General features: G+C 35.1%; 2 protein-coding genes across 5 annotated transcripts; both read left to right on the plus strand.

Annotated features, from left to right (window-relative positions):
• The first annotated feature begins 1,776 nt into the window (after positions 1-1,776).
• On the plus strand, positions 1,777-15,724 carry LOC124845505 (uncharacterized). 4 transcript variants are annotated; one of them, XM_088112235.1, is made up of 11 exons: positions 1,777-2,174; positions 3,030-3,098; positions 3,402-3,532; positions 3,637-3,758; positions 5,136-5,233; positions 5,338-5,513; positions 6,114-6,243; positions 13,613-13,773; positions 14,423-14,505; positions 14,623-14,740; positions 14,913-15,724. In XM_088112235.1, the coding sequence occupies exons 1-11, from the start codon at positions 1,887-1,889 to the stop codon at positions 15,118-15,120; spliced, it is 1,584 nt and encodes a 527-aa protein (XP_087968361.1). In that variant the 5' UTR covers positions 1,777-1,886; the 3' UTR covers positions 15,121-15,724. The 4 variants fall into 4 exon arrangements, with proteins under 4 accessions (XP_087968361.1, XP_087968362.1, XP_087968360.1 ...); XM_088112236.1 differs by having other exon boundaries at positions 3,402-3,484; XM_088112234.1 differs by having other exon boundaries at positions 1,779-2,174; positions 3,392-3,484; positions 5,038-5,233.
• Positions 15,725-21,799: 6,075 nt separating this feature from the next.
• On the plus strand, positions 21,800-24,979 carry LOC124840126 (putative inactive receptor kinase At1g48480). Its single transcript, XM_088114048.1, has 2 exons — positions 21,800-23,446; positions 23,913-24,979. The coding sequence occupies exons 1-2, from the start codon at positions 22,042-22,044 to the stop codon at positions 24,554-24,556; spliced, it is 2,049 nt and encodes a 682-aa protein (XP_087970174.1). The 5' UTR covers positions 21,800-22,041; the 3' UTR covers positions 24,557-24,979.
• The last annotated feature ends 966 nt before the right edge of the window (positions 24,980-25,945 follow it).

Genomic DNA, 25,945 nt, shown 5'->3' on the forward strand with positions numbered 1-25,945 from the left:
TTCAATAGGGAAACCATTCTGAACAAAAGTAAGCCATGTGCATGGTATTTGAATATGAGTTCTGAACCAATTTGACATCGAACTCCTTCTCAACTCGACGTCAAACCCTTTATTGTAACTACAATGTAATAAATGTTCTCAACTACCCTCTTCTCAGACCCATATGACGTCGGACCCTAGCCTAGTTCGATGTCAAACCCTTAGTTAGTAACAACAATGTAATTAATGTTTCCTAATGCCCCCTTTCCCTAAGCAACATTGACGTTGAAGCTTAGTCATATCCGACATCAACACCTGCGTTGGTAACAACATCATAATTACTGCTCCTCCTAATTGCCCCCATCCCCTGACATAATTGACGTCAAACCCTAGCCTACTTTGACCTAAACTTGTATTGGTAACTAAAGTGGAGTAAACATTCATCACCTTCAATGTTTGAGGTATATTGACGTCAGCCTGTGACAACGACTGACATATTTGGATGATTTACTTTTTAAGTTTCTTGAAGTTGTTTTTCACATAATGAATCAGTTTGCTATGAATCTGATTGTAAAAAACAACTTCAAGAAAACTTAAAAAATGAATCATCCAAATATGATAAACATTTAGACTATATTAGATCAAACTATGCGATGGTAGTGATATTTCTTAAAATTGTTTCACCATTAAACATATTGTGAATCATGGTTTAAGTTTTCTAAAGATTCTCCTTTCAGTTAGATTTCATCACATTTTTATCTTCCAAAACACATTTAGCTCTCTTCGAATTTGAAAGTGAACCTTCATATAGACGAGTCTTGAAGATGAATGTGCACTTTCAAATTCAAGAGGGCAAATTACAATTTGAAGAAGAAAAATGCTCTGAAATTTGAAGGAAAGAAAAATCTTCTAGAAAACATAAAAATGGATCTTAATGTGTTCAATAGAGAAACACTTTTAAACAAAAGAAGTCATGTGGATGATATTTGTAGATGAGTTATAGACGTCGAACCCAAGTCTAGCTCGACGTTAAATCATTCAATAATTAAAGCATTTGTCCTAAGCGAATTTTAGTCATGTGACGTTAAACCTTTTATTGGTAACAACATTGTAATTAATGCTCCCAATTTTCTTCAAATTTGATTTTAATTTAGAAATAAACAAAATTGTTCGATTTAAAAAAAATTATAGAGTCGAGACTATAAAAATACAAACTAAAATCATGACAAAAAGTAACATGTATCCCAACCACTATTAATTTAACATGTGACAACATTTTTTAAATTAAAAAGATAAAAAAAATCATTAAAGCCAAAAACTCCTAACATCACTTTAACTTTGTTAGTACAACAAGAAGATGGTATCAAATCTCTCAAAATAAAAACTTAATTGAAACGCATAAAAATAAAAAGAAAATTGTCTATTTGAGATTTCTCTGGACAAAATAAATAATTTAACCTTCTCTTAAAGATTAATTATTAAAAACTATTCGACCATTAATAAAGTAAAAATAAAATTAATAAAATAACATTTTTTACAACTATTTTTTTATTATATTAAAAATAAAAATATCTTAATACTTATTATATTAAATTCAACCATTTACTCCTTATTTAATTAACTTTCAAGATTGATTAATTTATATTCCTGTATCCAACTAAACAACCATACATATTTTCTTGTTACTCACTCAGTTTGATTATTAATGGTCAGATATAATAAAATTAGATTAAAATTTATTTATATTTTAAATCAATTTCATTTTTTATTTATTTTTTTCTTGTTATCGAATATGGAAGAGTATCAATGAACTTCACCTCTATCTCCCTAACCCCTCTAAAACCCTCTCTCATGAATCATTGTCGTTAGTCCTTTCGTCCATTCCGAATCAATTTTCTTCCGTACCCATGCCATTGATTCGCACTACTCCACCGCTTCCTTATGCCATTTCCACACTCACTACACTTACCAATGCATCTCTATCATCATCTTCCACTCTTTCTGCTGCCACATTCGGTTCCCACCTCCTGCGTAAAATTCAGAACCCAATTATTGGGTTTTCCGCAACCAGGAATCGCTCGCGTGCTGCGCTGATCAGAGCCAAAGCAGGGGCCGATTACTATTCCACCTTGAACGTTAGCCCCAGCGCTTCGCTGCAAGAAATCAAGGCCTCCTATCGCAAGCTGGCGCGCAAGGTTCCCACTTTCTCGCGTGTTTGCGTGCCAATTTTAATGGGTCGTGTTTGGTTTTGGGGAAAATGGAGCAAACTAGGGTAATTGGAATATGCGTTGTTATGTTTATGGGAAATTCATGTCATAACTCAGCATATTTAGGTGTTCTATTGACATTAATAGTTGTAATTTGGTATTTCTGAGTACTTGTATGAAAATGTGATACGTGATTTGGTGCATTCATAGTTACAGTAATATACAACTTAAGGCTGTGTTTTTTATTATAAAGCCATGCATGAGGGATGCTAGTAATATACTCTCTAACACACTCTTTTATACACCTTCTATTAATAACGTTTTATTGGATAAAATTTTTTTGAAACTGCAAAATTAATAGTAAATTCATTGAATAAGAAGTGCCACTTACAAAATTTTGTAATTATTCATTTCAGTCATTGATACAATGCGTTGTATGATGAAGCAATTAACAAATCACACATGCGTCTTCATCCAACAGCTTACACTTTTAGGGATTGCAGCTAATGTTGCTAGCATCTTTTAACAAACCATTATTGCCTTCACCCAACAACTTGCTTTTGGGAGTATTGATTCATGACATGTTGGAGCTTCTATGACCTTGTTGTCTAGAATTCAATTTTTTGTTTCTAGCATGTTCCTTCATGAAAGTTTAAAGCCATATGGACAATACATAGGCTCATGTTTCTTCATGAGCCTGAGTATTGTCCCCACTTTAACCTCAAAGAGCTCTTGTATCTGGGGACATGTTAGATGTAAAATGGTCGATGTTACTTTATCAAACAGTTTAGTCTTTTTGAAGAATTGATTTTTGACTGTTTGATTTTTAATTTTTGGGATCAGTACCATCCAGATATGAACAAAAGCCCTGGGGCTGAGGAGAAGTTCAAAGAAATAAGTGCTGCATATGAGGTAAGTCTTGCCCTAGAATGATGCTTTTTCTATCATTGGTAATGCTTGCTCAGGCAGGACATATTTTTAATTCATTAAGGAACATATTTTACATTTTTTTGCACTGTTAATTTTTTAATATCTGTCCTGCTACTCTTTTATGATCTGAACATTGGCATTGTAATCTTTACCTGTCTGGGATACAGTACTGGATTAATGAAATTCATATATACTACTTCAGGGACAATAACCGCATATGTAATATACTTTCATCTGTCCCTTTTTATTTTTGTGGTGACAAGTTTTGACTATAGGTCCTGTCAGATGAGGAGAAAAGATCTTTATATGATCGTTTTGGTGAGTCAGGTCTTCAAGAAGAAAATGGAGGGTCAAGTGGTGCTCCAGGGGTGTGTGCATATTCATGTCTTTCACTTTTTGCAATCTCAATATAACTGGTGACTCTTTTGATATGATGATATATTTATACAGAAGTATCACATGTCCCTTTTTTTCCTTTTCCACCTCATTACTTACTGTTGATGGCTTATGAATTGATCAGGTGGATCCTTTTGATTTATTTGATACATTCTTTGGTCGTTCTGATGGAATATTTAGAGAGGGTGATGCAGGGGGCATCAACTTCAATTTTGGTTACAAGAGAAACCATAGTCATGATATTCGGTAACTATCCTCTCAATATGTTGATTAATTTCTGCGAATTAACTATTTACTGGACTCATTATGAGTGAGAGTTTTGAAAATTTTGTTTGTTCTTATTGAGCATTCTCCTACCCAAAGGGATTTTTTCTTCCCTTGTGTATAATTAGAAGAATTTTGTCTAGCAGAAGATAAGAGAATGGCCAGCAGAAGGATGAGGTATTTTCCAGAATAAACTAACGTATCCCAGTGTCATAAGCTCTTCACTACATGAAGAAATGGGAAAGGGTCATTGTATGCAGCCTACCTTTTTATATGAAAAGATGATTTTTGATTTCAACTTGTGACTAACTCTGATCACGAAGGCACAAAATTACTGTTGGACCAAGGCTTGCATTGAGTTGTTGTCGAGAAACAAAATCAAATAAAATAAAAGATAAAGAAGAACTAGCACAATGAATCTCTCAAATCTCTTGGAATAATAATTATAAAATACCTTGAGTCAAGTGCCAAATAGCAGGCAGACAAAGTTATCTGCTGTACAATTAATTTCCAAGAAAGCACTATAAATCCACAAAGTTAACCACTTTTTACTGTAAGAATTCTAAACTTGATTATTGAAAAAGGCTCGCTAGCTGCAAGAAAAAACTTGGTTATCCAGTAACAGTAAGCACTGAACAGTCTTTGCCCTATTTCCCAAAACTCCAGATAACACTATCAAACTGCTTTGTGTCTGAATTTAGATTCCAATAGAGTTTTGTAGGGTTTACTATTTCTCCAACTGGATTTTAGTATTGATCTTATTGTGTATCATAGGATGGGAATTTTTTTTAGCTTTCATTAAGGCCTGTAACTACAAAGAAATCACAAATTTGAAACATGGGTAGGACTCAGATTACAAATAATGTATAAAAAAAGAGTGTTACAGGCAAAGGATAGAAATTATCCAAATGTCCAACTGTTGAACTGGAGAAAAGTTAACAGAAATAAAATAACTACTCAAGGGAATATTATTGTAAGTAACAAATTATCAGTGAAAGTCTGTGGATGTTTAGTATAATGTATTATGAATTTAGAGCTTTTATAATTTGATTAAATGAATACTCAGCAAATATAAGTGATTTAAGTAGAAATCACTTAAATGAAAGAAGATGGTCAAAGTTTGTCTGCACTTAGAATATATTGCCCCTGGAAGATATTGCGCATGTTCCTACCTGTAAAATGCCATTAAATATGACCTTCATTTGATTCCAACAAATGTGTGTAAAATTTGGCATTAACTTTATTTCGTTCTGTCATGAAGATATGACCTTAATTTGAGCTTTGAAGAATCAATATTTGGAGCACAAAGGGAGATTGAAGTTTCCTGTTTTCAGACATGTGACACTTGTGATGGTACAGGAGCCAAATCAAAGAATTGCATTAAGCAATGCATAAATTGCGGTGGCAGAGGGGGAGAAATGAAAAGTCAGAGAACACCCTTTGGAATGATGTCTCAGGTAATCTAAATTAAATAGATTTAATTAGTGAGTGACTGTGTTGCCAATGATTTTTATATTACCTGAGACATAACATGGTGATATTTGTAACATGTGATATTCAGGTTTCTACCTGCTCTAAGTGTAGTGGCCTTGGTAAAATAATCACAGATCACTGTCGAAGGTGTGATGGCAGTGGTCAGGTGCAATCCAAAGAAACAATCGAAGTGGACATTCCTGCTGGAGTCAATGATGGAGACACAATGCAAATTCAAGGACAAGGGAATTTTGATAAAAAGAGGTTAGAAGGATTCCTATGAATTTTTCACTTCCAACAATGTTTCAACTTCATTATACAGTGAGCTGTTGGGTGAATTCTACTTTGGTTAGTCAGTTTGATAAAGAGAAAATAGATTTGCATTAAAGACTGTGAAGCATCTACTTTATTATCATTTAATAAGTAAATATGAAATTGTTTCTACATCTGGACGGTCAACTTGCCAACATTAAATGTGTAATTACTCTGTCCATATTCACAGTTTTAAGCAAACTCGCCAACTCATTTGCATAAAGTCACAAGTGAATGGTCCAAAGATTTCCTACAACCAATTTGATTAATTGTCCCATTTCATTCCTGTATTCTAAATTATCAATTTACTACTAGATTAACCAGATCTGCTGATACCATGATTATCTATTAATGATGGATTACCTCAAAAGCATTCCAGATTATCATGTGTCTCAATAAAAAATGATATCACTTAATTTGAGACACGAGAAGTTACTTAAATAAAATTAAATCTCGTTTTCAAAAAAATATTTTATTGGCAACCTGGATGGGTGAGATTCACTGAAAGTTTAACTTATCTAACTGCTATTAATTTGGCACATTTTATTTCAGGCAAATTACTGGGGATCTTTTTGTTGTCCTGCATGTGGATGAAAAGCAAGGAATTTGGAGAGAGGGTCTTCATTTGTACTCAAAGATTAACATTGACTTCACAGATGCAATATTGGGGTCAGTTAAAAAGGTAATATCAATTACCCTCTTTGCGCTCGTAAGAAAAATAAATTTGTTGGGGCAAAATTGAGAATCACATTGGTTTGGATAATTATGTTATGTATGGATTTTATGTTAATTGTGTTATTTAGAGATTTATTCTTCTTTTTAAGGGATCTTTCCCTACTTTAAGGATTGCAATAAGTTATTTGATTAGGACTTTATTAGAGTCTTTATAGGCCTATCACATCCTTAGTTGTCTTTGGTTAGTTGGTTTGACATTGATTAACCTAGAATTTGGACATTGGGGGTAATTTAATTCACTAAGTTGGCTCGCAAAGTGAGTTGTGAGACTAAGCAAACCCATCAAGGTTGCAATTAAGGCAGGCTGGGTGTGACCATAGGTCCACTATTATGGGACTTTTCCAAGACAATCCCTTCACACATAGTATTATGGGCTTGGAGCGCAGCAATGTAGGTGGCCCAACAATAGATCTAATGTAGACTTCAATATCATCGTCAATATCCTCTTAAGCTTTTGTTGTAAGCAACCGATCCTTATAAATATATGAATTTGAATAAGTAGACAGATCTAAGATAAGATCTCTCAAACTCTTTCTCTTTAAGTTGGTGCCAAAGCAAGTTGATCCCACTTTGCCTGTCTTGTCTGGCGAGTAAGTGATTTCCACCACTACCTAATTTCTCCAACCTCCTCCGTTTTTCTCTGGTGACCACATGATATGAAACTCCTCTTGGAGCTGTGCCCAGCCGTAAGAGTGGTTCTCCCCAACATTGACTTAACTTGGTTAAATTCAACAAGATTAAAAACTAGTATTACTTTTGACTGACTTTAGCTCATAATTTGAATTAGAATACTAATTATGCACATAACCATTCAATAGTTGTATATGATACAATTGAAAATTGTTTTAGACCTAAATAGCCTACTCATAAGTGATCAACTAGAGTTGGACTAATATTTGACGAAATATGGATCTTGACCCACTAAAGAAATCAATCAATAGGATTTCTCCAAATCAATGTTGAGGGTCATTGATCTGAATCAAAATTATGGGAGATACATTTAATAGAAGACCTAATTAAATATGATTATAGGACAACTTATGCATGCTTTTTGTTGATAGATTACCTTGGCCACGCAATTCTAATAATTTGTCATTGTAATCACTCCTTGAGAACAACAATTTGTCTTGAACAAATTTCCTAGAATGATACATAAATCTTAAGATTGTCCTTAGATGTGATTGTTGAAAGGATTAGTGACAAAACAGGTCATGGAGGATGGTACACTCAAGGAAGAGAGACCGAGAAGGAATACAATGAATTCCGAGTTATATACATATATGAGTATTTTTATTTAAAATGAAGAAAATATCCAGTAATAAGGAACAAAATCAATATCTAATAAAGGAAAATATTTGGTAAGACGTCTGTATTAAATCATATCATATCTCTGACAGTCAGAAAAAGTTATATGTCCTAGAATGGCCTATTCCCAAAGTATCTACTTCAAATGCCCTTATTAGAGCTGACAAAGATATGCTCGTAAAAGGTATCAAGTTGCCACCCTTGATATTAGATGTCGTATGATGGTCATTGTGAATAGGAAGTTTCAAAAGTACCATGAGAATAATCATATATAGTACACTTGAAAAGACTACCAAGGGAAAGCATGTCATGAGAGGTTTGACTATCAAAGTTCCTTTATCAATATAAGCTGGCAGATGATTGAATACCTTGAGAGGCTTGGGTTTTCATTAGGCCTCGGTATTCATGTAGCAAGTATTTATGGTGAGTTCCATTGGGAATGAAAACAGGTCAAGTTGTTAATTGGCCTATGGCCCTGTACACTCCAAGCATACCATGTTAAGCCTGGAGTTTTTCAAAAACCTATTTACTTTTGACCATGCAAAAAAGTTTATGAAGTTATTAATTTTTTACTATAATGTTTTGAAATTATGGGCTTAATTTAAGAGATTTAGTCACTTACCTTACATGTAAGTTTAGTCTCATTTTAGAGGTTGGCTTACTCAGACCATACTATAAATAGGCTTGTAAATAATAGGCCTTCAAGATATATCAAGCTTATGCTTTGTATGAGAAATAGAGAAGATTGGGAGAAAATATCCCTTGTGTGTTTAGCATACACATAGGGTAATTTATTTATATTGTAAGATATGGGCCAATGCCCTTAATACAGAATAGACTAAGCCCAAATAACAGAAACACACATCTTAACATCTAACACTCCCCCTCAAGCTGGAGCATATAAATCATATGTTCCAAGCTTGTTACAAAGATAATCAATTCTAGGTCCTCGTAAGGACTTAGTGAATATGTCTGCCAACTGGTTGCTTGAGTTAACAAACTCAGTCTTGATATCTCCGGATATGATTTTTTCTCGAATGAAATGACAATCAACTTCAATGTGTTTGGTTCTCTCATGGAAGACAGGGTTAGAGCTAATATGGAGAGCAGCTTGATTATCACATATAAGTATCATGTGAGTGACATCTCCAAATTTCAATTCACTAAGCAATTGTTTAAGCCACACAAGCTCGCAAGTAGCTGATGCCATAGCTCTATATTCTGCTTCTGCACTGGACCTTGCCACAACACTTTGCTTCTTACTTTTCCAAGATATCAGGTTGCTACCAATAGAGACACAATATCCAGAAGTAGACCTCCTATCAGAAGGGGAACCAGCCCAATCAGCATCTGAATAACAAACAATTTTTGTATCGTTGTTAGGGCCATATAGCAAACCTTTTCCAGGTGATCTTTTAATATACTTCAGTATGCGAACAACTGCATCCCAATGGTTTTCACATGGGGAGTTTAGAAATTGACTCACCACACTAATTGCGAAGGAAATGTCAGGACGCGTAACAGTAAGATAGTTTAATTTACCAACTAGTCTTCTGTACCGTTCAGGATCTGAGAAAGGCTCCCCCTGATTTGGTAGGAGTTTGATGTTAGGGTCCATAGGTGTCTCAACAGATTTCCAGTTCATTAACCATGTTTCCTCCAAGATGTCTAACGCATACTTCCTCTGAGATATGACAATACCATCATTGGATTGTGCTACTTCAATACCCAAAAAATACCGGAGTTTGCCAAGATCTTTGGTTTGAAAATGATGACAAAGGTGTTGTTTCATCTGAGAGATGCCAAGATAGTCGCTTCCTGTGAGAACAATATCATCGACATACACTATTAAGTAGATACATCCAGCACTCGAGTGGCGATAGAACACTGAATGATCCGCTTCACTGCGAGACATACCAAATTGTTGAACAACACAACTGAATTTACCAAACCAGGCCCGAGGAGACTGTTTTAGGCCATATAAGGATTTGCGAAGACGACATACCAATCCAGATGACTCCCCCTGAGCAACAAAGCCAGGCGGTTGCTCCATATAAATTTCTTCATGCAAATCACCAATGAGGAAAGCATTTTTGACATCAAGTTGGTAAAGAGGCCATTGTCGAAGAGCGGCCATGGCAATGAAGAGGCGAACAGAGGTCATCTTGGCCACTGGAGAAAAAGTATCACCATAATCCAAACCAAAAATCTGTGTGTAGCCTTTGGCAACCAGTCGAGCTTTCAGACGATCAATCGTGCCATCAGGACCAACCTTGATAGCATACACCCACCTGCAACCAACAACAGACTTTCCAGATGGTAATTGGACCAGCTCCCAAGTTCCACTTTCCTGTAAAGCACTTAATTCATCCATCATAGCTTGACGCCAACCAGGATGAGTTAAGGCATCACTCACAGATTTGGGAATTGACACAGAAGAAATGGATGAGAGACAAGTATAAAAAGATGGAGATAATCTGTGGTAATTAAGAACAGTATAATGGGGGGAAGGGTTACGGGTAGAGCGTATACCTTTACGGAGGGCAATAGGCAAGTCAGACTCAGTTGCTGGAGCCGGAGGAGACACATGAGGCAGCACCGGAAGTGAGTCATGAGGGAGACGATTACGGCGACTATAAACCTGAAGGGGTGGAGGTGAAGGATGATCCTGTGGTGAATGAGAGTCTAAAGAAGGAGAAGACAAAATGGGTGGAGCATCACCAGGAGGATCACATATAAGAGGAATATCAACAGTAACAGGGAGAGGTACAGAACTAGAAGATAGATGTGAAAAGTAAAAAGAAGACTCATCAAAAGTGACATCAGCAGAGATAAAATGACGATTGAGGGAAGGGGAAAAACACTTATAGCCCTTTTGTGACCGTGGAAATCCTAAGAAGACACATTTGTGAGACCTAGGAGATAACTTATCAAGACCAGGACTAAAATCATGAACAAAACATGTAGACCCAAAAACTCGAAGAGGTAATGGATGCAGAGGGTCTTGAGGAAATAAGATAGAATGAGGGATTTTGTTATCTAGGACGGAAGATGGCATGCGGTTGATAAGATAACATGCTGTGAGAACTGCATCACCCCAAAAACGTGAGGGTACTTGACCATGAATAAGAAGTGTACGAGTTGTTTCAATAAGGTGTCTATTCTTGCGCTCAGCCACCCCATTTTGTTGAGGGGTATAAGCACATGAGGTTTGGTGAAGAATGCCATGAGAAGCCATAAACTGTTTAAACGGTTGAGAAAGGTATTCACGGCCATTATCACTACGTAAATTTCGAATAGAAACCCCAAACTGTGTTTTTATTTCATTGAAAAAAGATTGAAAAATAGAAAACAACTCAGAACGATTCTTCATTAAAAACAACCAAGTACATCTGGAATAGTCATCAATAAAGGTAACAAAATACTGAAAACCTAAAATGGACTTAACACGACTAGGTCCCCAAATGTCAGAATGAACCAATGAAAAAGGAGACGACGCCCGTTGTGAGACACTACGAGGAAAGGAACTACGAGTATGCTTCCCTAACTGACAAGACTCACACGACAAACTTGATAATGTCGACAACCTCGGGACAAGTTGTTGTAGTTTGGCAAGACTGGGATGACCGAACTGAGCATGAAGAAGGGATGGTGACTCCATGACAATGCCAACATGTGGAGAAGGGCGGAGATGATAAAGGCCATGAGACTCACATCCTGTGCCAATCATGTGTTTCGAACTCCGGTCCTGCAACCAAACAGAATCTTTAGTAAATGAAATAACACAATTAAGAGTACGAGTTAAACGACTAATGGACAATAAGTTGAAGGGAGACCCAGGGACATAAAGTACATGATCAATGGATATGGATGGAAAAATATTAACAGTACCAATACCATGAGATGAGACTCTAGACCCATCAGCCATTGTTACTGAGGGTAAATTATTCGGACATGACAAGGAAGAAAACAAGGACTTGTTACCAGTGATATGATCGGTGGCGCCTGAGTCAAGGACCCAAGGTCCGAGGGAGTGAGTTAGACCAACAAAAGGTGTACCTGTACGTGCAACAGATGCAGATGTAGTGGAACCAGAGTGCTGATGATCCTCATACCATTTGAGAAATTCGTTAAAGATTGCAGGTTTGTCTACGATATTAGATGAAGTAGGATGGTCTGCAGACGGTGATCGGGGAGGTGGATCAGAATTTGCCATTGCTACAGGTCGAGGAGGACGTCCATGGAGAGCATAACATCTATCAATTTTGTGGCCTAACTTGCCACAATGGTCACATTTTGGACGTCCTTTACTTGGCTTGCGAGACCGACTTCGATCATCACGTTGAGCAGCCATAACAGAGGAATCATCAGTATGAGGGGATGTCTCAGTGATGGGTTTGCTCGGTATACGCAAAAGAGCAGAACAAGTAGAAGTAAAGTTGGGTATGACAGGAGAACCCAAAATCTGATCACGGACATGAGAAACATCATCAGAGAGTCCGTATAGTGCCAACAACATGAAGAACTTTGATCGTTGTTCCAATTCTTCAGCAGGAGTGGAAGCAGGAGGTAATATATCATTAAAGTCATGAAGAAGGGCATGAATTTTACCCAAATATTCTGCCATAGGACCAGGATTGCGCGGACCAATAACAGTTAATAGGTCCTGACAAACACCATAAAGACGCTGAGTGTCATTTGTGTATAACAACTTCGCTTGTGCCCATACTTCTGAACATGTTTCATAGGATCGAAACATTTGTTTCAGGGAGGAGTGAATGGTGGACTTTATAACAATGCATAACTGAGCATCAATTTTCATCCAGCGGGAAGTGTCATCTATGGGAGCAGTAGTCACATTTTGAGTAAGATGATCTAAGTACCCTTGACTCTTCAACCAAAGTTTGATGTCGGACGCCCATGTTGCATAATTTGTGCCATCTAACTTGTCAATGGACAAGTGTACATTCACATAATTGGTATATATTGAAGGATCAGAAGATGAGCCACCAATAGAGGTGTTTGTAGACGAGGAAGACGCCATAGAGAGGGAGAAACCCTAAAAATTCAAAGTGCTCCGATTGACGCAACGACCACAGATCCAGAAAGAGGGCGAGGAGGCGATCACGGTGGTGCTGATCGGCGGCGGAAAGCTCCGGCGACGCGCCGGCATGCGCGGCGGCAACGGCGACTCTTGCGGCGGCGCGTGGAGGCGCGTGGGAGGTCCGTTCGCCGCGATCTTCGTACGACGGTGGTCGCCCGACCGAGACGATTCCGATGGTGTGGTCGCCGGTCGATTCTGGAACTCCGGCGACGGCGGCGGTGGCGGTGGCGACGGCGGCGGCGGCGATGGCGGCAGCGGCGACGGCAGTGATGGGTGCCGGAGACCGTGGAGTTGACTGGAACTATTTCTGTGCTCTAGATACCATATGAGAAATAGAGAAGATTGGGAGAAAATATCCCTTGTGTGTTTAGCATACACATAGGGTAATTTATTTATATTGTAAGATATGGGCCAATGCCCTTAATACAGAATAGACTAAGCCCAAATAACAGAAACACACATCTTAACATCTAACACTTTGTAATGTCTAGCCAGGCCTAGTCCATTTTCACCCTTAGTTTACAATTGTTACTTAATATATTATGATCTATTAGGATCTGATAATATTACTTTACCATTTTTAAGATGTGCTAATATACAAGTTTAATCATTCTGTAGTTCCTTTCAAGCTTAGTAAAGAGTTTAAATATTTGATAAATTAAGGAATATCCTAACTTGTATTTGAAGGTTGTTTTTGTGTTATACTTAGTACTTCAAGTAGGAACTAGTCCCTATTATAATATTGAGACATTTCATTTATGTTCTTAAAGGCAGAGATCATATACAATTTTAAGTTCTGTTTGCATTTATAAGAATAGTTCAGTGAAATTATTCATGACATTGAGGGATATCCTGTAGCCTTTGTGTCTTTAAAGGCTTTTCTAACTTCAAACTGAGGTGACTTCAGGTTGAAACAGTTGAAGGTTTACGGGATCTTCAAATTCCTTCAGGGATTCAACCTGGAGATTCGGTGAAGTTGTCACGTTTGGGAGTTCCAGACATGAATAAACCATTTGTTCGAGGCAATCATTACTTCATTGTGAATGTTCTTATTCCAAAGGATATCAGGTCTGTATTTTTCTTAGCATCTTATATCCCGTGAGAAAAAGTTCATCACAGATTGTCTTGTAGAGCTTTGCATGTACTGGAAATTTCTGAGTTTTTGTTCTTCGATTGAGGTTGCCAAGGGCAGCAATTTTTAGTTCCTGTTTTATTTCCTTATCGATTAGAGGCCAGAACCTTTATTGCACTTCTGTGGGTTTCATTTAACGGTGCTATTGGAGAACAAATTACTCCTTGTCTTATAATCCCAGTTTCCAGCGGTTACAGTTGAAAATAAGACTGATTTATTATTCTCAATCATGAAAAATACATTCTCATATCCTCCATTTGTAATAATCTAATTCTCCTAAAGAGAGAAATAGAAAAACTAGGAAAACAAAATAAAATAAAAGATTATATATCTATTTCCTCTAACTAGGAAGATTTTAAAGATATTTTCTCTAATTACAACAGTTACAGTAGACTGATCTGCAGTTTGCAATGATCATTCACCTTCATGAGAATATTGAGAACATATTTACTTCAAAGTCTATAGCCTACAAAACACATAATGCTTTCTGCGTAATGGAATACTTTTTTTATTTGTAAATGTGTATTTATATTTAGTTTCTGGTAGTTATCATTTCCTTTTATCTTTAAATTGTGCTTGTACCAGTGGCACCGAACGTGTTCTTGTTGAGCAGTTAGCTTCACTAAGAGCTTCTAACAGAAGGGATTCACTGTCTTCGGGTGACAATGGTATTAGTTCTTTATAATCCGATACTTCTGAAATTAAAAATGTATAACAGATTAAAATTATGCTGAACATATTTGAACAAGAAAAATTGTTCATTCTTTTTTAACTGTGCTTTCCAGGAATACCTAAAGGAAAGTTCAATGAATTCACTAAGAGGAGGGATCCGAGGGGTGATGGTTCAAGCAATGGAATAAAAAATGTTGACTCTCTATGGGGATCGATCAAGAACTTCTTAAGGTATATCCCAGTTGTGGTATATGTGCAAATGCTGATAATTCAATCATGAATAATTTCACATGAATGTTTAGAATTGGACTTTGGTAATTTATCTTAAACAAAGTAAGAAATCTACACTACCATCCTTCATGAATAACATAGGTAAGACTCTTAATAATCTTTTTATGTACAGTGGAAGACAGTCCGATGAAAGGTTTGCTTCAATTAGCATGGATACATCAGCATTAATACGGAGATATGCTGACCAAAGACCGTCTGTCCTTAATTTCTCTTTTGTTGCTTTTGTTGTAACTTGGATTTTTGCCTTGATAGCAAAGTCTAAGTACTCGATGCTTCAGAAAAGACCTGAGTCCTTAAATAGAACACTGAAAAAAAATTAAAGCATGCTTAGTTAGAAAAGTAGAAATTAGGGTGGGGAGTGAGTGGAGGGGTGGAAAGGTTTTTATTGTTCAGGCCTTGATGTTTGGTGGAAAGATGTGAAAGTACAAAGGGGGGAAAGGTTTAGTTTGAGCTTATTTTCAAACTACAAAAGACCAGAATTGATAGTAGAGTAAGGATGAGTTCCACTACACAACACCCCAAACCATTGTTAATTTTCTTCTGAAATTCTCTCCTATTTATTTTAGCTCTATATACCCCTGAAACATTCTGTTGGAGCCAAGACTGGTGATTTGAACTCACCTTTTGTAGCCAGGCCAGGGCAAGGCGCCCTGAAACTTTCCCTTCAAGTTGGCATGCATTGTGAATCCTTTTTAACGATCACAAACTTGCTAGAAAGTCGGGAAAAAAGTTAATAACTATGTGATTGCTTAGCATTGTTCTATATTGTATTTGGATTTGGTAATTTTTTGTCAAGTTTTTAATCTAGTTTGTTCCCGTTACTAACATTTTTTTTAATCAAAGCTGAATTTGTTGGCTGAAGATTTAATGTGACGAAATTGTAAAATTTATAGTTTGCATTCAGGAACTGCTTCATTAAATTGCGATGACTAGTGTTCCAATTCTCATTGTTGAAACATATTTATCACGATGATATATGATTGAATCTGTTTTTTTAGCTTTATCAAAGTGTCAATTAAGTTTCAGGAATTGATTGGGTGCGCATTTGTAAAGTTAATTTTGAATTAAGTTTTGTAGAATGGATTTTGAAGTAAATTGTTATTATGTCTTCGGTATTTTTATTTCTAAATTCATTAATCAAATGAGTTAAAGTCTTTCCATGCTTTGCACTATCTATTTACAGTCGTCTTAATTCAAAATTAACATTGATTTAAATCAATCTGTCTTTCTAAAATTAAACATGTTCTAAATATTTATTTAAAATTATATGAACTGATATTTCAAAACAAATTTGACCATTTAAATGGGATTCTAAACATGCAGTAAAGAAAGTTGTCAATGGGGTTCAGTACTTCAATAAAGTTTAAAATAAAATATCAACTCCAATGTAACCTAGGTTTCTTTACAATCTGGCACATAAATGTTGGCCTTGGGTCTACATTCTACAAGGTGAGGTGCAGAGAACTCTTTATTGTGCATATAATGATTTGGCCAAGTACTAAATATTAACTTTCATTGAAATAAAGCTGCATCTGAACCTCTCCACACATAACTGCTTAGTATCCTGCTACCTCTTCTGCATTAGATTACCTGAAAAAAATTATTTATTAATGCAAACTAAGGATTCTTAATAAATATCCATCAATATTTGTCTTGTCAATCAAGCTACACAAATGGAAACACTACCTGTAACATGAACAACTCATCAAAGCACCAAGTACATAGCTGGCAAAATAATGGTTTGGACAAATCCTGATGCAAAAGTTTCCCATCTCAACTGAGATAAGACAGACTGCTAAAGCCCCTTAACCTTATTTAATCACTCAAAAGCTATATAACTTTCTCACTTCCAATCATTATGAACTTTAACAATTACCATTTTTTTAGCATTAGTGGGGTGGTTGTGTTAAGGTTCTCTCTTTTTCTCCCTCCTCTCTCATTTGTAAATGTAAGAGACTTCACAGTTGTATTGTATATGAGCTAGCAAGGAGATCACACAGAAAGGTTTTAAGATATGTCCCCACAACTTATTTGTTTATGGTCAGTCCAATTCCCACTATAAGAATGTTGAGAAATATTCTGCTCCATTTTTTTATCTATCTTCAGGAAATCCAATGTAATCATATTTTGTAGTAGAGTTTCAACCATTTCATCTAAGTTGTAGTTGAAATTAGAATTCCGTTTAATGATTCAAAAGCCAAAATAGGCAAATCGCTTTAATAATTCAACCACCTCAGAACCTATAGTTTCTGTTACTCAAATAAAAAACCGTAGTTGTCAATTCCTTCATGTTGCTAAAGTCAAGTTGTACGAATTAAAATCATTTCAAATTGTGCAAATAATTAAAGAACTTTGAATATAATTGCTCATACTCTTCCAACTTACATTTACTTTTATGTGTATTATCAATTCACTGATAACATCATAAACCACACTCTTTGTCATTTCTCCAACAAAGAGCTAACATTTCAATAATCTTTTCCCCATTATTTTATTACAAATGGATATATTTATCCAATAACCATTTTTCCATCTTTTAAAGAAATTATATGAATAAGTAACTACTCTTTATGATGTTTAGTTGAATCAGTCTGCATTAAAATGAAAACCTCCACTGAATACATCATTGTTAAAAGTGTTACTTTAAAATGTAACTATAATTGGGACAACAGTCCTATGCAACTACTTAAGGTTAGATTCAGATATCTAAGTTCAAATTTGGAAATACGTTTTAAACATATTTTTAAAAAATTGTATCTTTTATTCTAAAGCATATTTTTTAAAGAATTTCAATTGTAATCTAAACATGTCTTAAACTTTGAAGAAAATTTAATCCTAATTATCACGAACTGTTTTGTTTAAGCGATTCACTGTATACATTTTGATATTATGACTTGCGATATTTACAATGATTAATGAATAACAAAATAAACTGGAGGAGTTACATTTAATTAAGTTTCCAAGAATGAATCCTTCAATAATGGACCAAGTTATACAAATATGTTTAGCATTTTATGATATACTTTTTAGATATATGATTATTTGATATTTCTGTATGAAAAAGTTCTCGAAAATATTTTCATGGCCTTTAGGTTCCTTCATTCTGTATGGCACTATGGCAGGCTGTAGAGTAATCATGATGTTCACCACCTTTTCTTATTCTTTCAATTCCCAGTCTGAGTGAACATTTTCTTTTATTTACGTTTTTTCTTTATATATGAAAGCCATCTTTTAGAAAATTTAAAAAGAAAGCTTCTGATTTATTTTACCAGTTAATGTGATGTTATAAGTCTGTATCGATTAAAAATAATATTAATCAATTAGAAATAAAATCAATTTATTATAATAAATAATATCAATCAATAAAAAATAAAATCAATTTATTATAATGTAAAGTGTAAATCTTATCTTATAAAATTATTAATAATTTGATGTATATTACATTGCACAAGAAAAGGAATTAAAATAAATTACCATTAATTGCATGTCATACATTTTTTTTTCATTTAATTTAATTGTGTGATTATGTTTTGCATAAATATCATTTTACTTAAGTAAATATGATGGTTAGAGATGTTTAATTTAAAATTTGTTCAAGTGTACTCCAACATGAAGGCAGCAAAAAACATTTGCCAAGTAAAATATAAAATATAAAATAAAAAAATAGAAGCAAAAGCACTTCAAGATTACAAATTCAAATATGTCTAACAAAACTCCATTTTCATGCTTTGACAATATGCATATGTTAGCAACCACAATGGACCACAGTTTGGTTTGTAGCAAAAGCACATCCTTCTCCATAATAAGAGTAAGTAACTGTGCAAGTGTTAGTTTTCTTGTTTTACAATCTACATATCCTTCTTAACACATCCACCAAATTCAATTATTGTTTCAAAATCCTACAACTAGCCATAAATCTTTGAGTGATTAAGAAGACATTCATCAATGCTTTCTTATGAACAACCACCATATCCTATTTGAGGTTTTTCCTAGCAAAATTAGCTTCACATACAGAACAAACTTCTCTTTATGGTACAAGAAAACATAGGAGTTGGAAAAGTAGGTCTAGGTGAATTGCTCTGGTCTTCACATGGGTAACCAAATTGGAAACTTATTATATATCTCTCTGTCTAAAGTGTTCATAGAAAAGTAACCTAATTCACTAGCTTTCCAACTAGCTCATGCCCTTCAAAACAGCTAAGTCTGTGTTGATATTTCTCTGTGGTTGTGGACACCACAAGAAAAATGTGTACAAAAAAATCACACCAACACTTTCCATTCTATTATAGTTTGATTTTGTTCATGTTTAGATTGTTTAGTTTTAGATTGTAGTGTAGGTTAGATTGTTTTCCATTTTCTATTCTCATTGTCCATTTACTTTCCAAAGCTGAAACTGTGAAATGGAAGTTACTTATTGATGGTCCTACATCTATCTTCTTCTTCTTCTTTTATCATGACTTGTCAATTATTTATTAGGTTGGATCTATAAAGTCTACAATCATCAACTGTGAGAGTAAAATTTTCACCAACTTACCATTTCAGAAGAAAGAATTATAACGTTACGTGGGACTTATAAGTCACAACCAACATTGAATCAAAGTTACTCCTTTGATGAAAAATTTATGTAAAGGATCAAAGTATGATCCATATGTTGTCTAAAGAGATCAAATTGGTTATATCAACAATTTTTTTAATAATGTTCTAGCTAATGATAGGAGATTTACTAGATAGAAACAATAAGACATAAATTTAATTTATATAAAATGTTGACATCGTTTTGAAATAATAAATTTATTGATATTTTTTCTTATATGTTATTCAACATTTGTGTCTTCTCTTCGAGAAAAACATTTTAAATATAGAGTGTTCTATTACTTGTATCGTCATTTATATTAACGAGATACACTTCTTTGACCTTCTATAGAAAAACTTTTGATATTGGAACTTGTTTTGAGTTAATCACCAAATCCGATAGTCATTAACTCTGATACTATTAATGAATATTTTCATTGAGGATTAACTAGAAGAAGAGAGATAACACCAATAAAATATGAATTTATTCTGCATAAAAATATCACATTATTTCCAATCCCAAAATCTTAACATTTATAAATCCTCCATTTTTTTATTCAATTTTATCATCTCTACTTAATATCAAACTTAAATTCGCTTTTAAATTTTTAACAGTTGTTTTGTATTTTTGTGACTTTTTTATTATTGTAAAGTATTTCTTAATATTATTCTCATTGTAAAATATTTTAAAGAAAGAATTAGTGTTTCATTTGTAATAATATATATTGTTTCATGTCTTTATTATTAGTTTCTTTTAAAATTATGATCACGTGGGTGAATTTATTTTGCATGACCAAAAATAATGCTACATGTGACATTTTATCGAAACAAGTAATGATTAATATTGTTTTTTGTTTTTCATTCTTAAAGATTGCGTTTGAAACAAATATGAAACCAATGTTTGAACCAATTCTTCCTTTTTACTCGTACATATATAGTTCATGATCTTTTAATGTATAAATATATTATTTTAATGTATCAACATACTTAACTAACCAACTGCATTATATTAATAATCTATAAAATTTAAACTACCAAGTTGTGAATTTTTAAGTATCTAATATAAATTTATAGAATTAAGTCCAACTTATAAATTTTAATTTTGAATATTGGATAAACTAATTAATGACATAAAATAAATAATGTAAAATAGCTACTAGTACAGATTACACACAACATTACCTAGAAAAAAAATGTTGTTATCTGTTGGTATGACATCATCTTATTTTGTAGATAAACGTGTGGCTTTCTTCACAAAATCAAATATATAACAAAATTTTAATATTAAAACACGTACTCATTACCAAATAAATTGATAATATTATAAATCAAATATTTCAATATTAAAACTATAACATAAAAAAATTAAAGGTGTTTATCTATACATTAATTATTTATAATTCGATTATACATTACATTATTTTATTTATTTTATCTAAATAAAAAAAACATATCATTTTCTTTACTATTGCATGAAAGGATGACCCAAATATAAAACAAAAAAAAAAGTCATACTACAAACAGTAAATTAAACACATACACCAGCAGATTATTTCTGAATCAGCAAAAATCGTACAATGATGTTTTTTAAGTATACTATAGATACGACCAATTGCATATTTTCAAAAACATTTTTAATGATGTTTTACTTTTTTTAATTAATATTTCATTAAAATCTCATGGAGATTGAAAAATTTCCGTTCAAAAATTAAAAAAAAAATTGCATCACTCACTTTACTGTGCATGTAGGGTTTCGTTTTGACAGCCTGACTCAACACACAACATTCAACATCATCCTTTAATAAATTATTTATTCTTCTTTCTTTCTAGAGTCATTTGATATTATAAGAATTTAGTTTTGTTAAATTATTATTAATATAAAATGTCGTTGTTAACTAAATAAAAATAATCAAGGCTAGAATTATAAAAAATAATTATAAAAGCCAATAACTTTTCATGTATGTCCATTCACGACGGAATGAAAAATATATTCTAATATAACTTTTAACATATTTTAAAAAAAAATTATTCATATTATCATATACGTTAATCACAATATATAAACTATTTAATAAGTTTGACCCAGTTCAAGTTTTCAATTCTTCATTCATTGTAAACTTTTTAAACCTAATTATATTATTTATTTTAAAAAAACATTTAAATTTAAATAAATGACTTTTTTCCTTAAAAAAAGTTTCCTCTTTTGATAAAAGTTATACAAAAAGAAGTTTATGAAATAGCACGAGAATCAGCTATCAGAAAAGAGGGTGGTTTAATGGAAGGTTTTCTACATTAATTAATGATCATAGTAATGAAAGGTGTCTGTTTCCTAAGTTCCTAACATATTCTAATTAAACTCTATGTTTAATCTATAAATTGTTTCAGAAAGATGTAAATAATACATATTCATAAATTCAGTCGTTTGAAGACTGATATGTGTGAAATCAAATACAAAAAGTGAGTATCTGTGTATATCTATCAACTTTTCTTCCTCTTCTTACCAACTTTCTTTCTCTCACAACATCATCGATCTAACACCAATGCAAAAATCTTGTTATTCACACGTTTTAACTTTATTTTGATGTCTCTAAAATCAAAACACACACACCAGAAAAACAGAACTACTTAGGAGTGTCTGAATTCTCAAACCAAAAGCACACATAACAACAATGCAACATTCTCACAAACTCTTTCCCACCATTCTCTTTCTCTTTTCCTTCTTTTCTTCAACACTCTCCGACCTCTCGTCGGAGCGCGCGGCGCTCCTCGCCCTGCGCTCCGCCGTGCGCGGCCGTACGCTCCTCTGGAACACCACCTTCCGCTCGCCTTGCGTCTGGCCCGGCGTCCAATGCGATGCCGCCAATGCCACCGTGGTGGAGCTTCACCTCCCTGCCGTCGCTCTCTCCGGCGAGCTTCCGGACGGTGTGTTCCCGGAGCTCCCCAACCTCCACACCCTCAGCCTCCGCGTCAACTCCCTCTCTGGCGCCCTCCCGGCCGACCTTGCTGCCTGCACCGCCCTCCGCAACCTATTCCTCCAACAGAACCACTTCGCCGGCGAGGTGCCGGCGTTTCTCTCCGGCATGACTGGCCTCGTCCGGCTCAATTTGGCCTCCAACAACTTTTCCGGCCCATTTCCGGCCCGGTTCGGGAACCTCACCCGGTTGAGGACCCTTTTCCTTGAGAATAATCGGCTCACTGGTTCCATACCCGGTTTGGAGGAACTCGGTGAATTGGCTCAGTTTAATGTCTCTTACAACATGTTAAACGGTTCTGTTCCTAAAAAGTTGCAGACTTTTGATAAAGATTCGTTTTTGGGCAATACCCTTTGTGGGAAGCCACTTGGGATTTGTCCCTGGGATGATGGAGGTGGCGAGAGTGGTGTAAATGGGAGTTCAAATTCAAGTGGGGTTGGAGGAGGTGGAGGGAGTGTGATTGGAGGGGGAAAGAAGAAGGGGAAGCTTTCTGGGGGTGCAATTGCAGGGATTGTTGTTGGGTGCGTGGTGGCACTTTTGTTGGTTCTCTTTGCTTTGATTATTTTGTGTAGAAGCGGGAACAAGACTAGGAGTGTTGATAATGTTAGCAACGTGGTGGGCTTGAAGGAGGAACCTCAACAGCATGGGGAGGTGGGAATTGAGGGTGGTAATGTGGAGAGTGGTGGTGGTGCTGGTGGTGGTGGGGATTCGGTGGCCGCAGCGGCGGCGGCGGCGGCAGTGGCGGCAGTGGGTGGGAATGGAGTTGGCGGTGGAAGTGGTGGAGATAAGAAGTTGGTGTTTTATGGGAATAAAGTGAAGGTGTTTGATTTGGAGGATTTGCTAAGGGCTTCTGCAGAGGTGTTGGGAAAAGGAACTTTTGGGACCACCTATAAGGCTGTTTTAGAGGAAGGGCCTGTGGTGGCTGTGAAGAGGCTGAGGGATGTGACGGTTTCGGAGAAGGAGTTTAAGGAGAAGATTGATGGGGTGGGAGTGATGGATCATGAGAATTTGGTGCCTCTCAGGGCTTACTATTATAGCAGGGACGAGAAGCTTCTTGTTCATGATTACATGCCAATGGGAAGCCTATCTGCAATTTTGCATGGTGAGTTCAGCCTCACTTTAGTTTGATGCTATCACATGCTCAGTTTTAACATGCACATAATTCGGTTGTCTTGAATTTTTGTGGTTGTGATTTGATGTTTTCTTTGCTGTTTATGGTATGAGTTTTTTCTGTAGAACGATTTCTGCAATTTGCCTTACTGTGTTCATTTTTGGAGAATGCATAATTGACAATGGAAGAGGGAAGAGAGTGTACGTACTAGCACTCTTTAAGAATGAATCATAATTTGTTTGCATTGCATCTTATAGTTTGTGGCTTTGGCCATATCTGGACATTACATAACAGAAGTGTAACCAAATATGTAAATTGGCATAAGCTTTCAAACTCCTACACTACACAGACCTCTTTGTTGCAACTGTGTTAACATGAAATAGTGTGTCATGTCATTGATTGGCATGAACACTAGCAAAAAGAAAGAAGTTGAAGTTATAATTCTGTATCATCACAGGAAACAAAGGAGCCGGTAGGACACCGTTGAATTGGGAAATGAGATCAGACATTGCATTAGGAGCTGCTCGTGGCATCGAGTACCTACATTCACAGGGGCCTAGTGTTTCTCATGGAAACATAAAGTCCTCCAACATCCTCCTAAGCAAATCCTATGATGCCAAGGTGTCTGATTTTGGGCTTGCACACCTTGTTGGCCCCTCATCCACACCCAACAGGGTGGCCGGCTACCGTGCCCCCGAAGTAACCGATCCACGGCGAGTTTCTCAGAAGGCTGATGTATACAGCTTTGGAGTGTTGCTCTTGGAACTTCTGACTGGAAAGGCTCCTACACATACCCTCTTGAATGAGGAAGGAGTGGACCTTCCGAGATGGGTCCAATCAGTGGTTAGAGAGGAATGGAGTTCAGAGGTGTTTGATATTGAACTCCTTAGGTATCAGAATTCTGAAGAGGAAATGGTTCAGTTGTTGCAACTTGCAGTGGATTGTGTAGTTCCATACCCTGGAAACCGCCCTTCAATGTCTCAAGTGAGACAACGCATGGAAGAGTTTCGTAGGTCTAGTAGTACCATGAAAGAGGGTACTCAAGACCAAATCCATCAACCTGATTTGATCGATGATCTAGAAGATGTGTCATCTAGATGAGTTTGTGTAAAGGATCTTCTTGGCTTTGTCAAAACCCCCCTTCCACATATGAGTCATGTGCTTATGTTGTATTTTCTTAAGACAAAACTTGATGAGTTTTTTTGGCCACTTTTGGTGTTATTTTCCTATCAGAATTGGAGTTTTATATTAGTAATTGACATAATAAAGGTTTGCAATAAACATGGACATTGATCACTGAAATGAAACTTCAATTCTGACAGAAGAAGAATATCATCAAAAGTATCAAAGGAAGTTCATCTAATTTTCTTCCAATCTCAATTGTACTATCCCCTGTTTTTCTTTCCTATCTATCTACTCTACCATGAGGGAGTGAGATATCTATTCCATTAGTTATTGCCGGTGGATTCTGGTTGATGTAATTATTCACTTTGCTTTTAACATTGGCCTTTTCTTTTTGTGACACTTTTCTCTGCTGACACTGTGATCATATGGTCGCTTTCATGGTTGGTTGTAATGTCCTATAGGTGGCATGTAGCATGTCTTCAAATGTAGTGACCCCACCTTGTAAAGACAATATGGATGATTTATACCTAGAACCAACTTTGATTAACTCTCCCTTCGGTTGATAGGTGAATTAAGATTCACCACTTTTCAAAATTTCAGCCTCATATCACACCAATTCCTTAATCGTAGTGTTTTCTAATCAGTCTTTATACTTTTTTACCAAGTTTTTGTTTCTATGAATTGTCAAGACAATTGCTTTTGTATTTTAATCAATAAACATAACTTTAAAAGTCAAGAATATATATATTGGATGGATTAAGTATAACTTGATTTTGGTTTTCTTTCATTTTTTTAATTTTGATATGTTAGGTTCTTATACTTAAAAAATCTATAAATGCAGTTTTTTTTTGTTTAGCAATGATAATTGTTTGACAAATTAGTTAATACAGTGGGAAAGAAGAATTACATCCATGAATTTCAAGGAAAACAAAAATCACAATTTAGAAAACAAAAAGATATAGAATAGTATAATAGAACTTATACATCCTATTTTCTCTTTAACTTGAAATAAGGTTTTAAGTTTGAGACTCTTGTCCTGGGCATAAAATCTAGTGTTCTTCCATCAAAAAGAATATTAACAAAAACATCTTTTAGCTCAAGCGTGAGGCTGAAGGCTTGGAGGGATAAACTGTCAAAAGGTGTCATTTGATGTGCAAAAGTCTAAGGTCAAACAGCTGTGGCCATGTGTAAAAAGTTTGATATGATATGATATGATGCTTTATACAGATAATTCGATTATATAAAAAAAAAACATAGGAATAAGGTTTTAAGCATTAATGTCTACTTTGACTAATTCAACATGATTTTCAACAAAACAATTGTCATCTGATGTAATTGTAAGCATAGCCTATTTTGATTCTCAAG

Source organism: Vigna umbellata, chromosome 4 (assembly GCF_029865625.1).
Source record: "Vigna umbellata cultivar VRB3 chromosome 4, Vumbellata_1.0, whole genome shotgun sequence".
Classification (NCBI taxonomy): Eukaryota; Viridiplantae; Streptophyta; class Magnoliopsida; order Fabales; family Fabaceae; genus Vigna; species Vigna umbellata.